This window comes from Aquarana catesbeiana, linkage group LG04 (assembly GCF_042186555.1).
Source record: "Aquarana catesbeiana isolate 2022-GZ linkage group LG04, ASM4218655v1, whole genome shotgun sequence".
NCBI classification, from domain to species: domain Eukaryota; kingdom Metazoa; phylum Chordata; class Amphibia; order Anura; family Ranidae; genus Aquarana; species Aquarana catesbeiana.
In genome coordinates, this window is record NC_133327.1 from 245,756,881 (window position 1) to 245,775,743 (window position 18,863).

Consider the following 18,863-nt stretch of genomic DNA (forward strand, 5'->3'; position numbering starts at 1 on the left):
GTGAGAGCTCCCTCCAGTTACTAATCAACAAATCATTACATACTGTATAACACACATATGGAAGAGCACATGCAAAGGATATAAAGCCACATAAAGCAGATTACTATTTTTTATCGACTTATGTTTACTGACTATTTATGTTGATATAGAATGAGCAAATTAAAAAAATAAACTTTATCCTTTCCCTTTTTTCCCCCCAGATATCATGAGGTCGAATTGGCACATCAGTGGAATTTTGATCTTTTTTATCATCCATCTCACGTGTGGCCAATGCCCTAAAGAATGTAAATGTCTTAAAGCAGGACAAGTAGATTGTTCAGGAAGTGATATTGTAGAGATACCACGCTCTATTCCTCAGAACATTAGGAGCCTTCAGATTATAAACACTGAAGTGACAGAACTACAAGATGGTGTTTTGGAAAATATGACAGCACTACTGGCCCTAAAAATTGAGAAAGGGGAATTGTCCACTATAGGTCCCAATGCATTGAACAACCTCATGTCCCTTCGTTTTCTCAGCTTGTTTAACAATAAATTGCAAGATTTGCCAGCTGGGTTGTTTAAAGACCTGGGGAAGCTGGAAACCCTTATTCTCTCAAACAACATGTTATCTCAGATTCACCCTTTACTATTTTCTCCACTAATGAATGTGAAAGAGCTGTCCCTTTTGGGAAACAATCTTCGTTCTATACCAAGAGGTGCTTTTGATCAAATGAGTGCTCTCACCAAACTGAATATTGCCAAAAACAATCTCACTCGCTTGCATCCCAGAGCTTTGGAAAAAGTCACTAAACTTCAGACTCTTCGACTTTACGAAAATCAGCTCAAGGAAATTCCAGAAGGACTTCTGAATTCAGTTAAAAGTTTGCAAGAAATTGCAATGCAAAACAATCAGCTTAGTCAAATATCTACTGATTTATTCTTGAATAACCCTGATTTACAAAAAGTGTACCTATCCAATAACAAGATCACTTCATTGCCACAGGGTTTATTTACACACACACCACAGTTGTCCAAACTTACATTATTTGAAAATACAATAAAACATATTGACATCGGAGTGTTTGGGCCATTGCCAAAACTAAAGGAGCTCTGGTTGTATGAGAACAAAATTGAAGAGTTAGTAGATGATATCTTCTTCAATCTCACCCAACTACAACTACTTATTATATCAAAAAATCAGATTCACACCATCTCATCGGCAGCTTTTAGAGGATTAGATGCGCTCCTGGAACTTTCGCTTCATACCAATGCACTTACAACTTTACATGAAGATGTCCTTCAGAATTTACACAAGCTAGAGAACATATCTCTTCACAGCAACAAGATTGAACATCTTCCTGCAGGTGTCTTTAGAAATATGGACACTCTGAAGACCATACAGCTACATAATAATTCATTGCAGAGGCTTCCAGAGGGAATTTTTGATACTGTTGTGCATTTAGATGAGGTAAAACTTCAAAGTAATCCATGGAAATGTGACCTTCACCTTCTTCCTCTGAAGACCTGGATAGCCCATAACCTAAACAAACTTGGGAACTACAGCTGGGTTGTGTGTGCTAATCCACCCTTTACAGGCATGGCTGTAGCTGAACTAAGTGACCAGCAATTAGTATCTTTGGTGTCTACAACTTCCCCAGATATGGACCATTCCACATCAGTGCTCGAAACCAGCACTACTCATGAGCCTGCCAAATTTACTGCACCACCAAATCAAGAAAGGACAACTCTGACATTCGTAACAAAACCACAGACAGAATTCTCTGAAAGTAACCCCACAATGGAAACACTAGATGAGGATTCAGACAATGGCTCTGGTTTTGTACCAACATACTCTCCACCTGACAGGGAATCTCGTGGAAACAGGCTGGTTGGTGTTGTGATTGCAATAATAGTTTTATGTTGCATAGCCATTGTTTGCACAGTTATTGCTTGTATATTATATAACAGAAAGAAGAAAAATCATGTGGTACTCATGAGAATGAAGCAACAAAATGAAGCATAATGGAAATCATATATAACTTAAAAATGACTGAAAAAACCTTCACAAAATGGTGGAGGGAACTAGAAGACGCACTGTTATATGACTGCTTTAGTCTCTGACTTAACCTGAATGTACTCTTATGCTAATGCCTGTCAACCAGTTTTGCAAATGTATCATTGATACTACACCAAATGTTAAAGCCTAACTACTATGTATGTCTAGTAACAAATATCCTCTTTCAGGGAAATTGTCTATGCCCTTCCTGCAGTAAAGTATTATATAGGTTAGAAACATACGAGGAAGTGTCATATCATGGCATCATCTCTTTCAAAACTGATTTTAATGTATGATGACTGTCTGATAATGTCACAGACATTGTCTCAGGTGCACAGTAAAAATGTCTTTGAGCTGGTTTTTAAAACCACCAAGGTGAATAATCCCTGTATACAGCTGAGTAAAATAGTGCATGTAGCAGAAAGTATACTGCATTTAACAGGAACGTAACTGAGCCCAGCTGAGAAGTAATATCATTATAGTCACTCTTATATCTCCTCTTTTGGCTATCTGAATTCTTCAACTAGAACAGAAACACTGGGCCTTATTTAACAATGGGAGGAGGAATAGAGAATATTACTATTTACTCTGGGTAACAGAAACTTAGTCTGTTCACTGAGATCTCCTACTATTTCAATTTCCTTGCTACAATAGGTAACTTCTTAAAGATGAACTCCAGTTATGATCTTTGCTTGGCACATTGTTAAGTATGCATATCACATATCTGATGCACCTCAGGGGGAAGCTGACAATCACTCTGGTATTTGGTGCTACTAAAGTGATAGTCGGGATCTTCTAGGTCCCATGCAAATGGCTTCCTCTCTGCACACTAACCAAAGGGAGTCACTTGCTTGACAATGCTAACATTCATAAAAGGTCTTGTATTCTCCTGTTGGATAAGGTGGAGATCATGATGTCGACACCCCTCTCTACCCCATCCAGTGAGAGAATTCTTTGTATTCAAAAATACAAAGCCTTCTATAAATCTTGGCAGTGCTAAGCAAGTGATCCCCAAAGGTTAGTGTGCAGAAGAGAGGTCACTTGCACAGAACCTTGACAGGACCCAGAAGATTGCGCCATGACTGTAGTAGTGCCAACTACTTAGGTTATTGTCAGCTTCCCTCGTGGCTCATCAGGTATGAGATATGCATATTTACATTGTGCCAAGCTAAGCCAAGAGTGGACTGAGTATGTAAAAAGTATTATGTTATGTTGTTTTTTTGTTTTTGTTTTTTTTTTTTCTGATACAACTGAGTAATCAGAATCTATCAGATTTTTGTTGCTAGAAGAAGTAGAAATATATTTTGGTTCCATCACGAAGTAGGAAGATACCAGGAAGCTTGCTTTAGAGATTAGCGCACCGGTGCAGATACTTCTGATAAGTGAGAAGAATCTAAATAAAGCCTAGCAAGTGCTTAATTCCACACTAGAAAGGAGTACCTCATTGTCAAAGGGCAAGCAGATTAATCTTGATCATTGATGTGTTCATAGAGGTGTATAGACAATCTGTTTCAATTCCAGCATCCCCTTTATAAAAGGTCTTTTGTATGGGACTGGCGTTTCAAAGTCAGTCAAAAAAATAAGTAATATATAAGTCAATTTGTATAAGTAACAGATTTGCACAAAGGATTTGGACCACAGATAATATCAACATGTTGACAGCAGTCCTGCCTATAGATGGATGTTCTCTGTGATCTAAGTTTTTTTTGCAAATCTGCCTAGTATACAAATGGACTTTCTATATTGTTTTACTGTCACTTGGTTTTGATTCAGGAACATTATTTCTATACAAAGAGTCCTGATGAAGGGGACATTGTCATTTACCCAAAATCTGTTGGCTATATACCTCTACAAACAATAAACACATCCATGATCAAAATTGATCTGCCTACCTTTTGTCATTCAGGTTCACTCCTCTGGTGTGAAATTTCATTTTTTATTTAAGTTTTTATTGTTGTCGTTGTCATCCATGTGGAATTTATAAGCTACTTCCTGTCCTGGGTGGCATTGGCAACTAGGATGGGAAGGGTAATCTTCCCAGTGGGCTCAAAGAAAGCAAAAAATAATCCTGAAATATGTTCTACCACTTCCCCCTCTAAACAAAACTAATACAAACTGTTTTTGGTTAGACTTATACTTTAAAAGAGCCCCTAGACTGGCAACATTATACATTTATCACATCCCTGGGCTAGTTTACCTGATTTTATCCATAGCCACAAGGAAAAAATAGATGTAGGAGGTCTTAGTAACCCATCATTCTGGGATGGGCTTCTACTTTATAAACAGTTGTGATGAGGTTACTTGTGCTCTTTAATCTTTTTCCAACACCCCTTCTAAAGGAACACCTTTTCTATTGTGTACTATTGATTTCATGTCTGTTTTATTTTAAGAAATCCTGCATATTGTATGTATTTTTTTTTACCAAAAATGCCTTTTATAGTATATATTTTAGGATGTTTCCTTACAGTTGATTGAGTTTCATTGATTGAAACAGTCAGCTGACAAAACTAATTGTTGCAAGTGTTCAGCCATTTTGTATAGTATTTTAAAGTCAGCGCCAGACCAAAAAAACACATTTCTCCAGCTAAAAAGATGCCAAATGGGTCCCTTCCTTTCAATTGTTACAGTTAGTTACTTAGCGTGGGCCCCTTCTCCTTTCTCAGCTTCAGTGCTGGTATATTGTACAGCAGATATTTCCATCCATGTTAAAAATATATTAACATGAACTGAATGACCAATATAAATATTAAAATGAATTTTTAATAATTAGTATACCCTTGTCAGTATTATTTAAAGCAGTATTAAGCTAAAATCTCAAAAATATTGCAGATTACTAATTCTTAGACATGGTGGCTCTGTTAGGTTTCTTTTTTTAGGCTTTTTTCCCCCTCTGTTTTAACTTGGTGATCTGGCCAGTAACACACCTCCTGTATTAGAGTGCCCCTACATTACATTATCATAACTATTTTGTGCTTTTTCTATTTTTGGTGCAGCATATACTTCTAAGGTGCTGAAAACTGCCCACTGCTTAAACAGGACTTATACACTTCTACAGTAAGTGTTCATGCCTGGAAAATTGTATATCGCACATTAATAGTATAATTAGGGTAATGTGAAAGACCTCTCCCCAGGCCTACTGTGTTGCAGGCCCTTTTACACTGATCAGTTTTTGATCCGTTTTTCAGTAAAAAAAAAAAAAAAAGAGGATTCTGCGCTTTTGCAATGCAGCAGTGTGAAAGCAGCCAAAAACACAACTGACCGGTGTGAAGAGTTCCATAGGATTTAAAGGAGTGCATTTTTTTCACACTTTTTAAACTGAAAAATGGATCAAAAACTGATCAGTGTGAAAGGGCCTATAGAGACACACAGTTTGTGGGCCTAAGCAAGGATAACCCTAGCAGGCTTGCACCTCTTTTTTATAACTAGACTTTAGCATTTCAAAAATGAACCACACATTGTGAGTTTACCGAATGTTATAGATCATACTTTATAAAAATAATAGCATTCATTTAAGATCATGAGTGAATCTAGGCAAATTAGTGCTAGCTCATGTCTTTTGGTACTTTTAGGGCCCATTCAACCTAATGGGTTTTTGTAACACCAGTTTTAATGCATATTACCTCAATACATATTAATGCCCTGTACACATGATCGGACTTTCCGACGGAAAATGTGCGATCAAAGCTTGTTGTCGGATATTCCGACCGTGTGTGGGCTCCATCGGACTTTTTCCATCGGAATTTCCAACGCACAAAGTTTGAGAGCTGGCTCTAAAATTTTCTGACAACAAAATCCGTTCCCGTGAATTCCGATCGTGTGTACACAATTACGACACACAAAGTGCCACGCATGCTCAGAATCAAACAGAAGAGCCGCACTGGCTATTGAACTTAATTTTTCTCGGCTCATCGTACGTGCTGTACGTCACTACGTTCTTGAAGTTCGGAATTTCCCACCAACTTTGTGTGACCGTGTGTATGCAAGACAAGTTTGAGCCAACATCCGTCAGAAAAAATCAGATGGATTTTGTTGTCGGAATGTGCGATCGTGTGTACAGGGCATTACACTTACAACTAAGTGCAGTGCCATATATTTTAAATAGTATCCCATTACACTCTGCCAGTTCCATCTATGTTGTAGTGTGCTGTGATGGAAAAAACTATGGGGGTAACATTTTTCATGCGTTGGTGTGCTGTCAGCTATTTCAAAATGAATAGGCCGGCTTAATGCAGTGTATCTCAATGTATGTAAATGCGTGCACAAAGCATACTGTAGTTTGGCACCTTAGTGTAGTCTGTAATTATCTGTGAATATGGGTGATATGAAGTAATAAACACTCTGCAGTAGTTATTGGTAGCCAAAAATGTATTAAATCAGATTAGAGCTGCAGAATATTTTATTCTTAGCAAAATGTGGCACATTTTTCAGAGAATTAATACTGTGAATTGATTGTGCTGATATGTGCCTTACCAATTCTTGTAGAGTATGCACTTTAATTACAAGTCAACTTTAGGATGAAAGCCTGGTGACAGAGCACAGGCTGTATACAGGTCAGTGCAAATCAATTCACTTGCTAGTAATTTGCTTTGAATCAGGTATCCCCCAGCAGGTCCTCTGTTGGCGTTCTTCATGGACCTCATACTGAGTATGAGGGAATACTGATGGGACTCAGCTGCTCTAATGAGACATATTTACATAGGCCCATATAGATACAAAAATTTGCTTCATTTATGTTAACTTGGCACAACAGTCATGTTTCAGATGGTGTGTCACAGCATAAGATAAGGTCACTGGGTATTCAAACAGTTCTAGGTGTTGCAGCTACTTGAATACAATAACTGGCAGTGAAAGTTTCCTCCATCCACACTGTTTGGTCTGGATGTAGAAATCTATGTGTTCATGGCTAGCATTAGTTGCCAGGATTCTGTACCTGAAAGGTAGAACATTTATTTTGCTGGCAGATGCTGTCTACAAATATTTTTGAAGCATCACAATATATGTGTTGTATGATGATAGCACAGTGGGGTTGGTTTACAAAAACTGGAGAGTGTGAAATCTAGTGCAGCTGTGCATGGTAGCCAATTGGATTCAGTCAAAGCTTAAAGGGTGACCCCACTTTTGTGGGGGAAAAAATAGCAAATAAAGAAAAAATAATATAGTGTATACCATGGATATGCAATTAGCAGACCTCCAGCTGTTGCAGAACTACAAGTCCCATGAGGCATAGCAAGACTCTGACAGCCACAAGCATGACACCCAGAGGCAAAGGCATGATGTGACTTGTAGTTTTGCAACAGCTGGAGGTCCGCTAATTGCATATCCCTGGTGTATACAATTGCGACGCAAGTCATATTGTAATTGAATGTTATTTAAAAATGACCTTTCCTTTTTGAATCTGCAGCCGCTGTAATTTTCTGAAAATGCAATGCAATATAGCTACTTGGAGTTGTTCTGTATACCAGTGGTCATCAACCCTGTCCTCAGTGATCACTAACAGGTTTTATGTATTACCTTGGGGAGATGCAGACTAGAATACTGCAATCACTGAGCAGCAAATGATATCACCTGTTATGTATTTCAATTATCTTGCAAACCTGGCCTGTTAGTGGGCCCTGAGGACAGGGTTGATGACCACTGCTGTACACAGAATGTGTACTGACCACTCCCCAGAAACATCATTTCCTGCTTGTGTGATTGGTTGACCAATTTTTCCAGAAGTCTGCCTAAGATACAAGTCAGATTTCAGGCATCTCCTGCAACTTAAGGCTGCTTTCACACTGGGGAGTTGGGGGCGTCGGCGGTAAAGAGCTGCTATTTTTAGCGGTGCTATTCGGCCGCTAGTGGGGCGCTTTTAACCCCTGCTAGTTGCCAAAGAAGGGTTAAAACCGCCCGCAAAGTGGTACTTTGCCGGTGGTTTGGCAGCACTGCCCATTGATTTCAATGGGCAGGGACGCTTTAGGAGCGCTGTATTAACCGCTCCTACAGCGCCTCAAAGATGCTGCTTGCAGGAATTTTTTTACCGTCCTGCAAGCGAACCGAGTGAGAGGAGAGGCGCTTTACAGGAGCCATGCAGGCACTATTTTTAGAGCTATAGCGACTGTAAAGCTCCTCAGTGTGAAAGCAGTCTAAATGTCATTTTTGGTGAGATATTTCGAATAGGAACACATCTAAAGGGATGCAGGCCCAGCAGCTTTCCTCATTAGTGCTCTGCAGCTGCCACAGCTAACTGATAATTATGAAACCACTTCCAATAGACCCACTCAGTACAGAGGAACAAACAGGCATTTAGGCCTCATGCACACTGGACATTTTTTCTGCTGCTCCTAGGGAACTTTAGCCATTTTTTTTTCTTGACTCTAAACGCCCCTGCACGTTAGCTTATAGGGTTTATTTACTAAAGCTGGAGAGTGCAAAATCAGTCTCACTTTTTCATAGAAGCCAATTAGCTTCCAGGTTTTATTGCTAAAGCTTAATTGAACAAGCTGAGGTTAGAAGCTGATAAACCCCTATGTGTCAATGCACTCATAGGCATTTAGAAGAGTTTAGAGGCAGGGGTGTTTAGAATTCCCTAACAAGTGCGCGCACGAGCAGCAGAGTTTTGGTAGAAAAAAAAAGTTTGAAGAGCCAAAATGCGCCCAATTGCTAGGTGCATTTAGCAATTAAGCGTTAATTTATTTAAATGGCCAGAATGAATTATTATTCTGGCCAACAAATTGAATCAACATCCAGGTGCTTGACACGCCTAAGCACAATACACGAGTGTACAAGTCTCTAGTGTTTTTTTACTGCTAAAACGCTGTTGTCAGGAGGAAAGAAGTTTAGGAGAGTTAGTAAAACATCCTGTGTGCGTGAGGCCTAAAACAAATTGAGAGTTGTAGTATATAAAAAGCTTTAAAGCATGTCTACGGTCAAAATGTTAACTCATAAATTCATTTGCACGTTGTATTTCAATTCTTTCTAACTACTCCTATTAATCTGAATGATCTTAAAGTTTGTAAACATACTTTGTGACATGTATTCACTGCCGTCTGCCTTCTCAACTACAGAGGTGCTGAAAGGAGGAGTTTCAGGAGGCGGAGTCAGTACAGGAATCACAGGTTGCAGGCAGCAAGGTACCATGGGATATGTAGTTTTGAAAGTAAATAGCAGAGGAGAAGCTGCAAAGTATGCAGGGAATCCAGGAGATTGTGGAAAGAAAAGGCCAGCAGACAGGCAGAACTCACAACATGAAAGGAGATTTTTCAAGTAAGCTTATATTGGATTGTCAAATATAACTATTGTTTGTATTTATATTATAATGCTGTCATTTTAAAATGAAAGCATATGCAATCACCAAAAATTTCCTTTGACTTTGATGTACCAACCTGGCATTAATAGCTTCTTAAAAATTCAAACTAATTTGATCAGATCAAGGTTCTATAAATATTTGTAAATACTGAAACTATGATGTCAAAGGGACCTGTCAGGAAAGATGTGAAAGCTGGCCTGGAACATGTATATGCTTATTAGGCGTTCCAACACATCACTGGCTTTATAGTTGTTCTAGGTCAGCATCAGCAAGCAACCAAATAGTGAAGGAAGGAGAAGCTTGGAGTTTGAAACTGGAACAGGTACGCCGATCAGGAGTTCTGATTTTCCTGTGTCTTCACTAGCCGCATAGTTGTTCCAGTTCACAGACTGGCACTGAGGACAGAGATAACCAAACAACTAGCATTTTCATTTTTGACAGTTTTCTATTTTTTTTAATTTTTTTTAAAGAAATGAGTGAACATAAACGGGTAGTGTTTCATGGCCCAGGAGGTCTAGCCCATTGTACTGCCCATTGCAAAGGTATTATGTACATAGGTCCTGAAATATAAAAATATTCTAAAGTGGTTTTGGATTGCAGCCTTGCAGATTTTCTTTTTTAAATTTTGTATTTTAGAAGCTGCGTTTGCTAATTTGATGATTTATGTTACAACAATGCCTTATTATTTTTAAACATTTACACATTTTTTTTAATAAAAGTTCTACTTTGTACAAGTGTGTTACTTTTTTTAATTATTTATTTTTATATTTATGTGGCATGTTCACCAATGCCAGGAGCCTGGCGGACAAGATGGGTGAACTAGAGATACTGTTGTACAAGGAGGATTTGGATTTTGTGGGAATTTCAGAGACCTGGTTTAACAGCTCTCATGATTGGCTGTCAAATATTCAAGGGTATACCCTATACCGCAAGGATAGAGAGGGTAAAAAAGGGGGAGGGGTATGCCTATATATCAAGAATAATGTACAAGTGAATGTGAGAGATGACATCACTGAGGGGGCTAGGGAGGAGGTGGAATCTTTATGGGTAGAGCTCCAAAGGGATGAAGCTAAGGGGAAAATAATACTGGGAGTATGCTATAGGCCCCCTAACCTGAGGGAGGAAGTGGAGACGGATCTCCTATCACAAATTGGATTAGCAGCAAGGATGGGAAGTGTTATCATAATGGGGGATTTTAATTATCCATACATAGACTGGGCGGAGGGAACCGCGCATTCATTTAAGGCTCGCCAGTTCCTTAGTGTCTTGCAGGACAATTTTATGGGTCAGATGGTAGACGCACCAACTAGAAATAAAACATTACTAGATCTACTGATTACCAACAATACAGACCTGATAACAGATGTGGAAATACGGGGCAATTTAGGTAGCAGCGATCACAGGTCAATTAGTTTCAGTATAAATCACACAAATAGGAGACATGAAGGGAACACAAAGACACTGAATTTCAAAAGAGCCAACTTCCCTAAACTACAAACCTTGCTAAAAGGCATAAATTGGGATAAAATATTAGGAACAAAGAATACGGAGGAGAGATGGGTTTGCTTTAAGAGCATATTAAATAAGGGCATTAGCCAATGTATCCCATTGGGTAATAAATTTAAAAGAGCGAACAAACATCCTGGGTGGCTTAACTCCAATGTAAAAATGCATATAAAAGCAAAGGAGAAGGCCTTCAAAAAATACAAGGTTGAGGGATCATCCACGGCATTCAGAATTTATAAAGAATGCAATAAGAAATGTAAGGGTGCAATTAGGATGGCTAAGATAGAACATGAAAGACACATAGCGGAGGAGAGCAAAAAAAATCCCAAGAAATTCTTTAAGTATGTAAACAGTAAAAAAGGGAGGACAGACCATATTGGCCCCATAAAGAATGAGGAAGGACATCTGGTTACAAAGGATGGGGAGATGGCAAAGGTATTGAATTTATTCTTCTCCTCAGTCTTCACGAGTGAATCGGGGGGCTTCAGTAACCAAAACTGCAGTGTTTATCCTCATGACACAACACAGGAAGCACCTACATGGTTAACAGAGGACGGAATTAAAATTAGACTTGAGAAACTTAACATTAATAAATCACCGGGACCAGATGGCTTGCATCCGAGGGTACTTAGGGAACTCAGTCAGGTGATTGCCAGACCGTTGTTCCTAATTTTTACAGACAGTCTATTGACTGGAATGGTACCAGCTGATTGGAGAAAAGCCAGTGTAGCACCAATATTTAAAAAGGGCCCAAAAAACATCCCTGGGAATTACAGACCAGTTAGCCTAACATCAATAGTATGTAAACTCTTGGAGGGGATGATAAGGGACTATATACAAGATTTTAGTAATAAGAATGATATCATTAGCAGTAATCAGCATGGATTCATGAAGAATCGTTCTTGCCAAACCAATCTATTAACCTTCTATGAGGAGGTGAGTTGCCATCTAGATAAAGGAAGGCCCGTAGACGTGGTGTATCTGGATTTTGCAAAAGCATTTGACACAGTTCCCCATAAACGTTTACTGTACAAAATAAGGTGCGTTGGCATGGACCATAGGGTGAGTACATGGATTGAAAACTGGCTACAAGGGCGTGTTCAGAGGGTGGTGATAAATGGGGAGTACTCAGAATGGTCAGGGGTGGGTAGTGGGGTTCCCCAGGGTTCTGTGCTGGGATCAATCCTATTTAATTTGTTCATAAACGACCTGGAGGATGGGATAAACAGTTCAATCTCTGTATTTGCAGACGATACTAAGCTAAGCAGGGCAATAACTTCTCCGCAGGATGTGGAAATCTTGCAAAAAGACCTGAACAAATTAATGGGGTGGGCGACTACATGTCAAATGAGGTTCAATGTAGAAAAATGTAAAATAATGCATTTGGGTGGCAAAAATATGAATGCAATCTATACACTGGGGGGAGAACCTCTGGGGGAATCTAGGATGGAAAAGGACCTGGGGGTCCTAGTGGATGATAGGCTCAGCAATGGCATGCAATGCCAAGCTGCTGCTAATAAACCAAACAGAATATTGGCATGCATTCAAAGGGGGATCAACTGCAGAGATAAAACGATAATTCTCCCGCTCTACAAGACTCTGGTCCGCCCGCACCTGGAGTATGCTGTCCAGTTCTGGGCACCAGTCCTCAGGAGGAACGTACTGGAAATGGAGCGAGTACAAAGAAGGGCAACAAAGCTAATAAAGGGTCTGGAGGATCTTAGTTATGAGGAAAGGTTGCGAGCACTGAACTTATTCTCTCTGGAGAAGAGACGCTTGAGAGGGGATATGATTTCAATTTACTAATACTGTACTGGTGACCCCACAATAGGGATAAAACTTTTTCGCAGAAGAGAGTTTAATAAAACTCGTGGCCACTCATTACAATTAGAAGAAAAGAGGTTTAACCTTAAACTACGTAGAGGGTTCTTTACTGTAAGAGCGGCAAGGATGTGGAATTCCCTTCCACAGGCGGTGGTCTCAGCGGGGAGTATTGATAGCTTCAAGAAACTATTAGATAATCACCTGAATGACCGCAATATACAGGGATATGTAATGTAATACTGACACATAATCACACACATAGGTTGGACTTGATGGACTTGTGTCTTTTTTCAACCTCACCTACTATGTAACTATGTAACTATGTAACTATATATTGTATAATATATTTTTTAATAAACTGTGCTACAATTTCCCAATCCCTACAAATCTGACCTATAAACCCAGGAAAGCTTGGTCCCTAATAGTTTTGGCTATACCAAGCTATTCCTCATCATATCTCCCTACACTGTATGCAATGGCGTCACTGGGGGGGGGGGGGCAGAGGGGGCCCTGACCCCCCCAACATTATGCTGTGCCCCACCATGTGCCCCCCATTAAAAAAAATATATATATTTTTTTTTTTTACAAAAAGGCAATGTCTTTTTGTTTGCATTCGTAGCAGATGTACTCGGGCTGCCGCTGGAGTATAACCATCTCTATTGAGAGGGAGAGCGTCCTTAGTCAGCTCCTACAGGTGATTCCTCCCCCCTCCCTCTACTCGCTGACACTGCATAATGCGAGCGCTCACACAACCACGGCCGCCAATCTGCTCTTTCTCCTGCTCCTTCCCCTGCATCCTCATTGGCAGGGAGAAGAGCAAGTTGCAGGAAGGACTCCACCAGGACTCTCAGTTACTGAAAAAACAGACTGATTTCTCCCGTCCTTAGGACAGGAGAACCAGCCTGTAAATTCAAAGAGATGCCAGACCAGTGCTGTCAATAGCAGGGGCAGGACAGCAAGAGGAGGCTGGGGAACCCCACAGTGGCAGAACACCAGGGCCTGGTGGCAAGACAACCTTTGCAACCCTGATAGTTCTACCACTGCTTTGGATCCTTATATTTTCTTGGTATGCTGGTGACATATATATCTTGTTTTCTGCCACCCTGGTGGGCTCCAATACAGTAGGAAGGGAGCTCACTGCAGAACATGTGAAAGGGCCCATTGGGGGATCGTAGTAAAGGGCCCCAGGATATATATATATATATATATATATATATATATATATATATATATATAAAATTGCATTTTATAGTTGCCCCCCTACTTTTGTCCCTGTCCCCCATGTGCCCCCCCCTAAATATGAAAGCTGGAGACGCCACTGACTGTATGATTGGTGCACTGTGCAGAGCTAAACATATAGGTTGAGCTGACCTACAGGAATAAGTATTTATTCAGTGACCAAATGTAATAACAAATGAGGGCTGAGCAAGAGAAATTTTATAGATTTCTTTACCTTATAAAGTAGTACCTGTATCGTTATCAACAGACCCAGTCATGATTGTGGAAGATGTGGAAAAAGCTTGTTCATGTATAAGCACCACTGTGAAACAGTCTGCTGAAGTTATGTTCATGAAAACACTCCCTTTTCTGGGAAATGAGGGGTTTGTATGCTGTGCTTCTGTGGTTTATGGATGGAAGCCTAGAAATCCTTTATGTGCTCATTGAGGTTATTAGCATAAAGAGAAAACAGGATTGGAGCTGTACACGGTTCCAGAGCGCTGCTACTCAACCAGCAGCCTTGAACCACCAAGCCCTCCAAAGCTTCTTTTGCAGGGTATGCTGGATAAAAATCAATGACTCATTCAACTGATTATAAAAACAAAAAAAAACAAAAGCAATGAAATCTGAAGGAAATATAGTTCTTGCCCACAGTGACCAGATGCCTTGTTTCATCTACAATGGATAGCCTAATTTTTAATCCATTTTTCAATAATCAGCCCCAGAAATTTTACAACACAAGGTATGAGAGCCTGCAACAGTTCAGTAATGCTGCTAGAATATTTGTCTTTATTAGTACTGCCTGATGATTTTCAGACACATTTATTTTTTAAGACCCTTGCACGTGGGGCGTGTGTGCTAACCTAGTTTGGCACGGGGTGCTGCGTCGAGCTCCACTGCCTGCAGCCTGTCAAGGTCTATGCCAGGCTGAAATACTCTGTAGCTGGACAGGGCTGAACACTGCACCGAGTGGTACTCGTATTTAGCCTGCATGCACACCTGAGCGTTGTGTTTTTGCATTTTTTTTCACACATTTTATCATGCATTTGTGCACGTTTTGTTACAGTGTTTTTATGTTTTTAGAGCTCAGGCTTTTTTGTATTAGCCAATTTAAAACAATATCATCTGTGACATCACTTGTTGTCGTGTGTATCTGATTCCTGGGTTATTCTTAAAGCGGAGTTCCACCCATTTAAAAGCCAGCATCTACAAAAAGTGTAGCTGCTGACTTCAAATAATCAGACACTCACCCGTCCCACGGTCCAGCGATGCGGGCGCACGAAGCCCCGCTCCTCTCCCCCTCCTCTCCGCGCCACCGGCATTGTTACTATGGGTGCCCGGCTGTGGCTTCACAGGCAGCCGTGCACTGCACATGAGCGGGCCGCGATGCGTGCTGTGATTGGCCGGATAATCTTCTGAGACCTGTGACATGTCCCAGAAGATTGCAGGGAGGGAGGGGGGAGAGGTGATATTCCTTCTGACGCTGCGGCGCCAGGGAAGGAAGTGGGAGCTGGGTGCCCGTAAAAACAGGGTACACCTCCTCCCCCCAAAAAATTACATGCCAAATGTGGCATGTCAGGGGGTCACCTACACTTAAAGCGGAAGTTAAATTTTTGGGTGGAACTCCGCTTTAAAAAAAAGCAAAAAGAAGGTGCTGCCATCTAAGTGTATCTATTTATTTAAAAACACACAAATAGTAAAAAAAGCTTGCACTCACAAAAGTGGAAGAATACAGGCAGATGGAACTGTCATAGATCTCCGCTATGATAGGCAGGAACATGGGTGAGTGTCACCATTGGGGCTTCACTGGACAGACCAGTAGGCAGCAGAATGTCCACGATTCTCAGAGGAGCGTGGATGAATGTGCTCTGAGGTCATCACTGGGTGAGCTGACCAGTGGGGGGAGCTGCAGCCTGGAGCCGTAACCAGGCGGGAAAGCAAGCTGGCGTGGGATCTGTGGCTGGAAAGATGGCAGACCGTGATGACGCCCATTGTGTGACGTTTCTTTGTTAGGGTTAGAGTTAGGGTAAAGATTAGGTGGTTGTTGTTGGGGGTTAGGGTTAGCATTAGGATCAGGGTTATGGTTAGGGTTTGGTCCTTTTCTTTGACTCCAACTTTGATCTTTCACCTTAACCTTAACCCTAACCTTGACACTAACCTAGATAAAAACCCTGATATATTTTTTCCTAAAGTATAACTAAAGGCGAAACCTGTTTTAGTTTTGAATAAAGGGGAGAAAGATTAAAACACCTATTAGATTTTTATTGCTTTCCTAGCCCCCATAAGGAGATTTACCCTCACTACAGCATTTGTCCTGTTTACCATTATCATTGAAAGTGAAAGTAAAAGAAAATCCCAAATTTTGTGCTGTCCCCAAAAAAGTAATAGAGGGGAAATCTTCCTATAGGAGACACTAGTTCTGGTGACCATGGGGGCCCCAAGAGATTCCCCTAATTTGCAGGGATTTTCTCTGACTGCCTGCTTTGGCTATAGGAGAGGAAGTGAAGGAAAATGTCCCCAATAGGACAGAGATGGCAAAAATAAGCCTTACAGGGGTTATAACCCTCTCTTACTCTGTCAAAATTGAAAAAAAAAGTTTTGCCCATAGCTCTACTTTAATATTTCTACTTTTATCACACACTTTTTTCACTTTTTTTCTCCTCTAGAAGAGATAAAAAGATACAGTGCTCCCAGCAAAAACACATGTACACATACACTATATTAACAAAAGTATTGGGATGCCTGCCTTTACACGCACATGAACTGTAATGGCATCCCAGTCTTAGTCTGTAGGGTTCAAAATTGAGTTGGCGCACCCTTTGCAGCCATAACAGCTTCAACTCTTCTGGGAAGGCTGTCGACAAGGTTTAGAAGTGTGTCTATGGAGATTTTTGACCATTCTTCCAGAAGCGCATTTGTGAGGTCATGCACTCATGTTGAGTGAGAAGGCCTGGCTCGCAGTCTCTGCTTTAACTCATCCCAAAGGTGTTCTTTCGGGATGAGGTCAGGACTCTGTGCAGGCCAGTCAAGTTCCTCCACCCCAAACTCGCTCATCCATGTCTTTCTGAACCTTGCTTTGTTCACTGGTCCAAATCATTTGGTGAAGGGGGAATTATGGTGTGGGATTGTTTTTCAGGTGTTGGGCTTTGGATCCTTAGTTCCAGTGAAGAGAACTCTTAAAGCATCAGAATATCAAGACATTTTGCTGTTCTCCTTCCACTCCAGCACCCGCCATCTCGCTTCCAGGCCCGCAGATGGGCAAGCAGAGCACGGAAAGCATGGCAGGGCGCAGTGTTGCGGGGGGGTGCCGGTGTGTGTGAGCAATCGGGCAGCAGTGCTGAACTGAAGGACGTGGATAGGAAAAAACTACAGGGAAAGAATGGTCACAGATATCTGATGTTTTATGGCCATGTTGCAATTTCAATATTGTAGTTAGTCCTCAGCGCTTAAATATCCAAAAAGTCAATTGAATTAAAGAAAGTTCCTCAGCTGCTGGAAAATTACGCCTCCAAGCAAATAATAACATACAAATAGGACCAGCACTTCTATAATCCACTAGCAAGCTTCTGTTGCTCACCAACATGCAAGACTCCTGTAATAATTTTAGACTCTCAACGGACTATATGACCCAGCAGAGGTAAGGGTCAAATAAAACTTATATGTTCCATGTCAAATGCGTGTGGTGTCTTCTATCTCCTCAGTGTTCACAAAACAAAAAAAACGCTATATAGTGTAATATGTCCACATACACCATAGAATTAATATCTCTTATGGTAATGTGCTAACATATATGTTCCAATATCCATTGTGCATCACCCAGTGAATATCACTTCCCAGATCCACATGCCTAAACACCCTTACCAAATTAGTACATTCTAGCATCTATCCATCTATCCATTGATCTCTTTCTTTCCCCCTTGAGCCAGACGTGCTCCTAATTGCTTCAAATGTTGTGAGATATCAATCCTGTTTCACAGATGAACAAGTATAAAAAATAAATATGTCATGCAGTCCAGTGAGAGTCTAAAATTACTATAAGAGTCTTGCATGTTGGTGAACAACAGAAGCTTGCTTGTGCATTATAGAAACACCGATTGGAATGCAACAATTTCCCAAATTAATTATTTTTACAAAATTTAATTAAATTTAAATATTTTTTATAAAACTTTTTTTTACATGTATGTATACACAGATTTGCATTATTGCCACAGATTGGCTTTAGAAAAAGAAAATGTGCCTTTTGGAGTGGCCCTGTCAGAGCCCAAACCTTAACCCCATGGGGGATGCTGTGGAATGACTTCAAGAGAGCCATTCATACCAGACATCCTACAAATGTGCTGTAGCTGTAACAATTTTGTAGACAAATGGTCTAAAAATTCCTCCTAAATGTTGTGCAAGTCTGATCAAGAGCTATCGAAAGTGCTTTCTTGAAGTCATTACTGCCAAAGAAGGGTCAACCATCTATTAACCCCAAGGGGTCACTTACTTTTTCCTCCAGCACTGTGAATGTAATTCTGCCAGTGTCCTGTGTAGCACAGCCCCCTAGACGGCTGCTGGTAATTGCATGTTCTTCTGTGCAGCCTTGACCCTGTCCTCCTGACACTCATGGTTCAGACATATTGAGTATACCTTTAAATAACACACAGATGTCCCGGATGGCTGAAAAACTCATGGACATCGCTGGAGAGAGATGGGGCTCAGGTATTAGGTTCTGGTATTAGGTTCTGATTTTAGAACTCCTTAAATCATTCCCATTGTTACTGTGCTATAACTTTAATATATTTTAGTATTTGATAGACCCACTAAATAATTATTTTATAAACTGCACATCGCACACAAGATAATGTTTTTAATCTGGGGCTAAACTGGGACAAAAATGCAGCTCTGGTAGTAGATGTCCTCAGTCTTCAGGGCAGAAGGGCAGCCAGCATTAATTAAAGTGGATTTAAACTTAAAAAGACGTATGATAGAACAGAACATATTGATATA

General features: G+C 40.5%; 1 protein-coding gene across 1 annotated transcript in view; it reads left to right on the plus strand.

The window, feature by feature from the left end:
- LOC141139832 (uncharacterized) overlaps window positions 1-10,060 on the plus strand; it is a 42,334-nt gene extending 32,274 nt beyond the window's left edge. The window contains exon 2 of the mRNA XM_073626353.1: window positions 201-10,060. Coding sequence (XP_073482454.1) covers window positions 206-2,005 — 1,800 coding nt within the window. The 5' untranslated portion in view covers window positions 201-205 and the 3' untranslated portion in view covers window positions 2,006-10,060. The remainder of the gene's footprint in view (window positions 1-200) is intronic.
- Window positions 10,061-18,863: the final 8,803 nt, after the last annotated feature.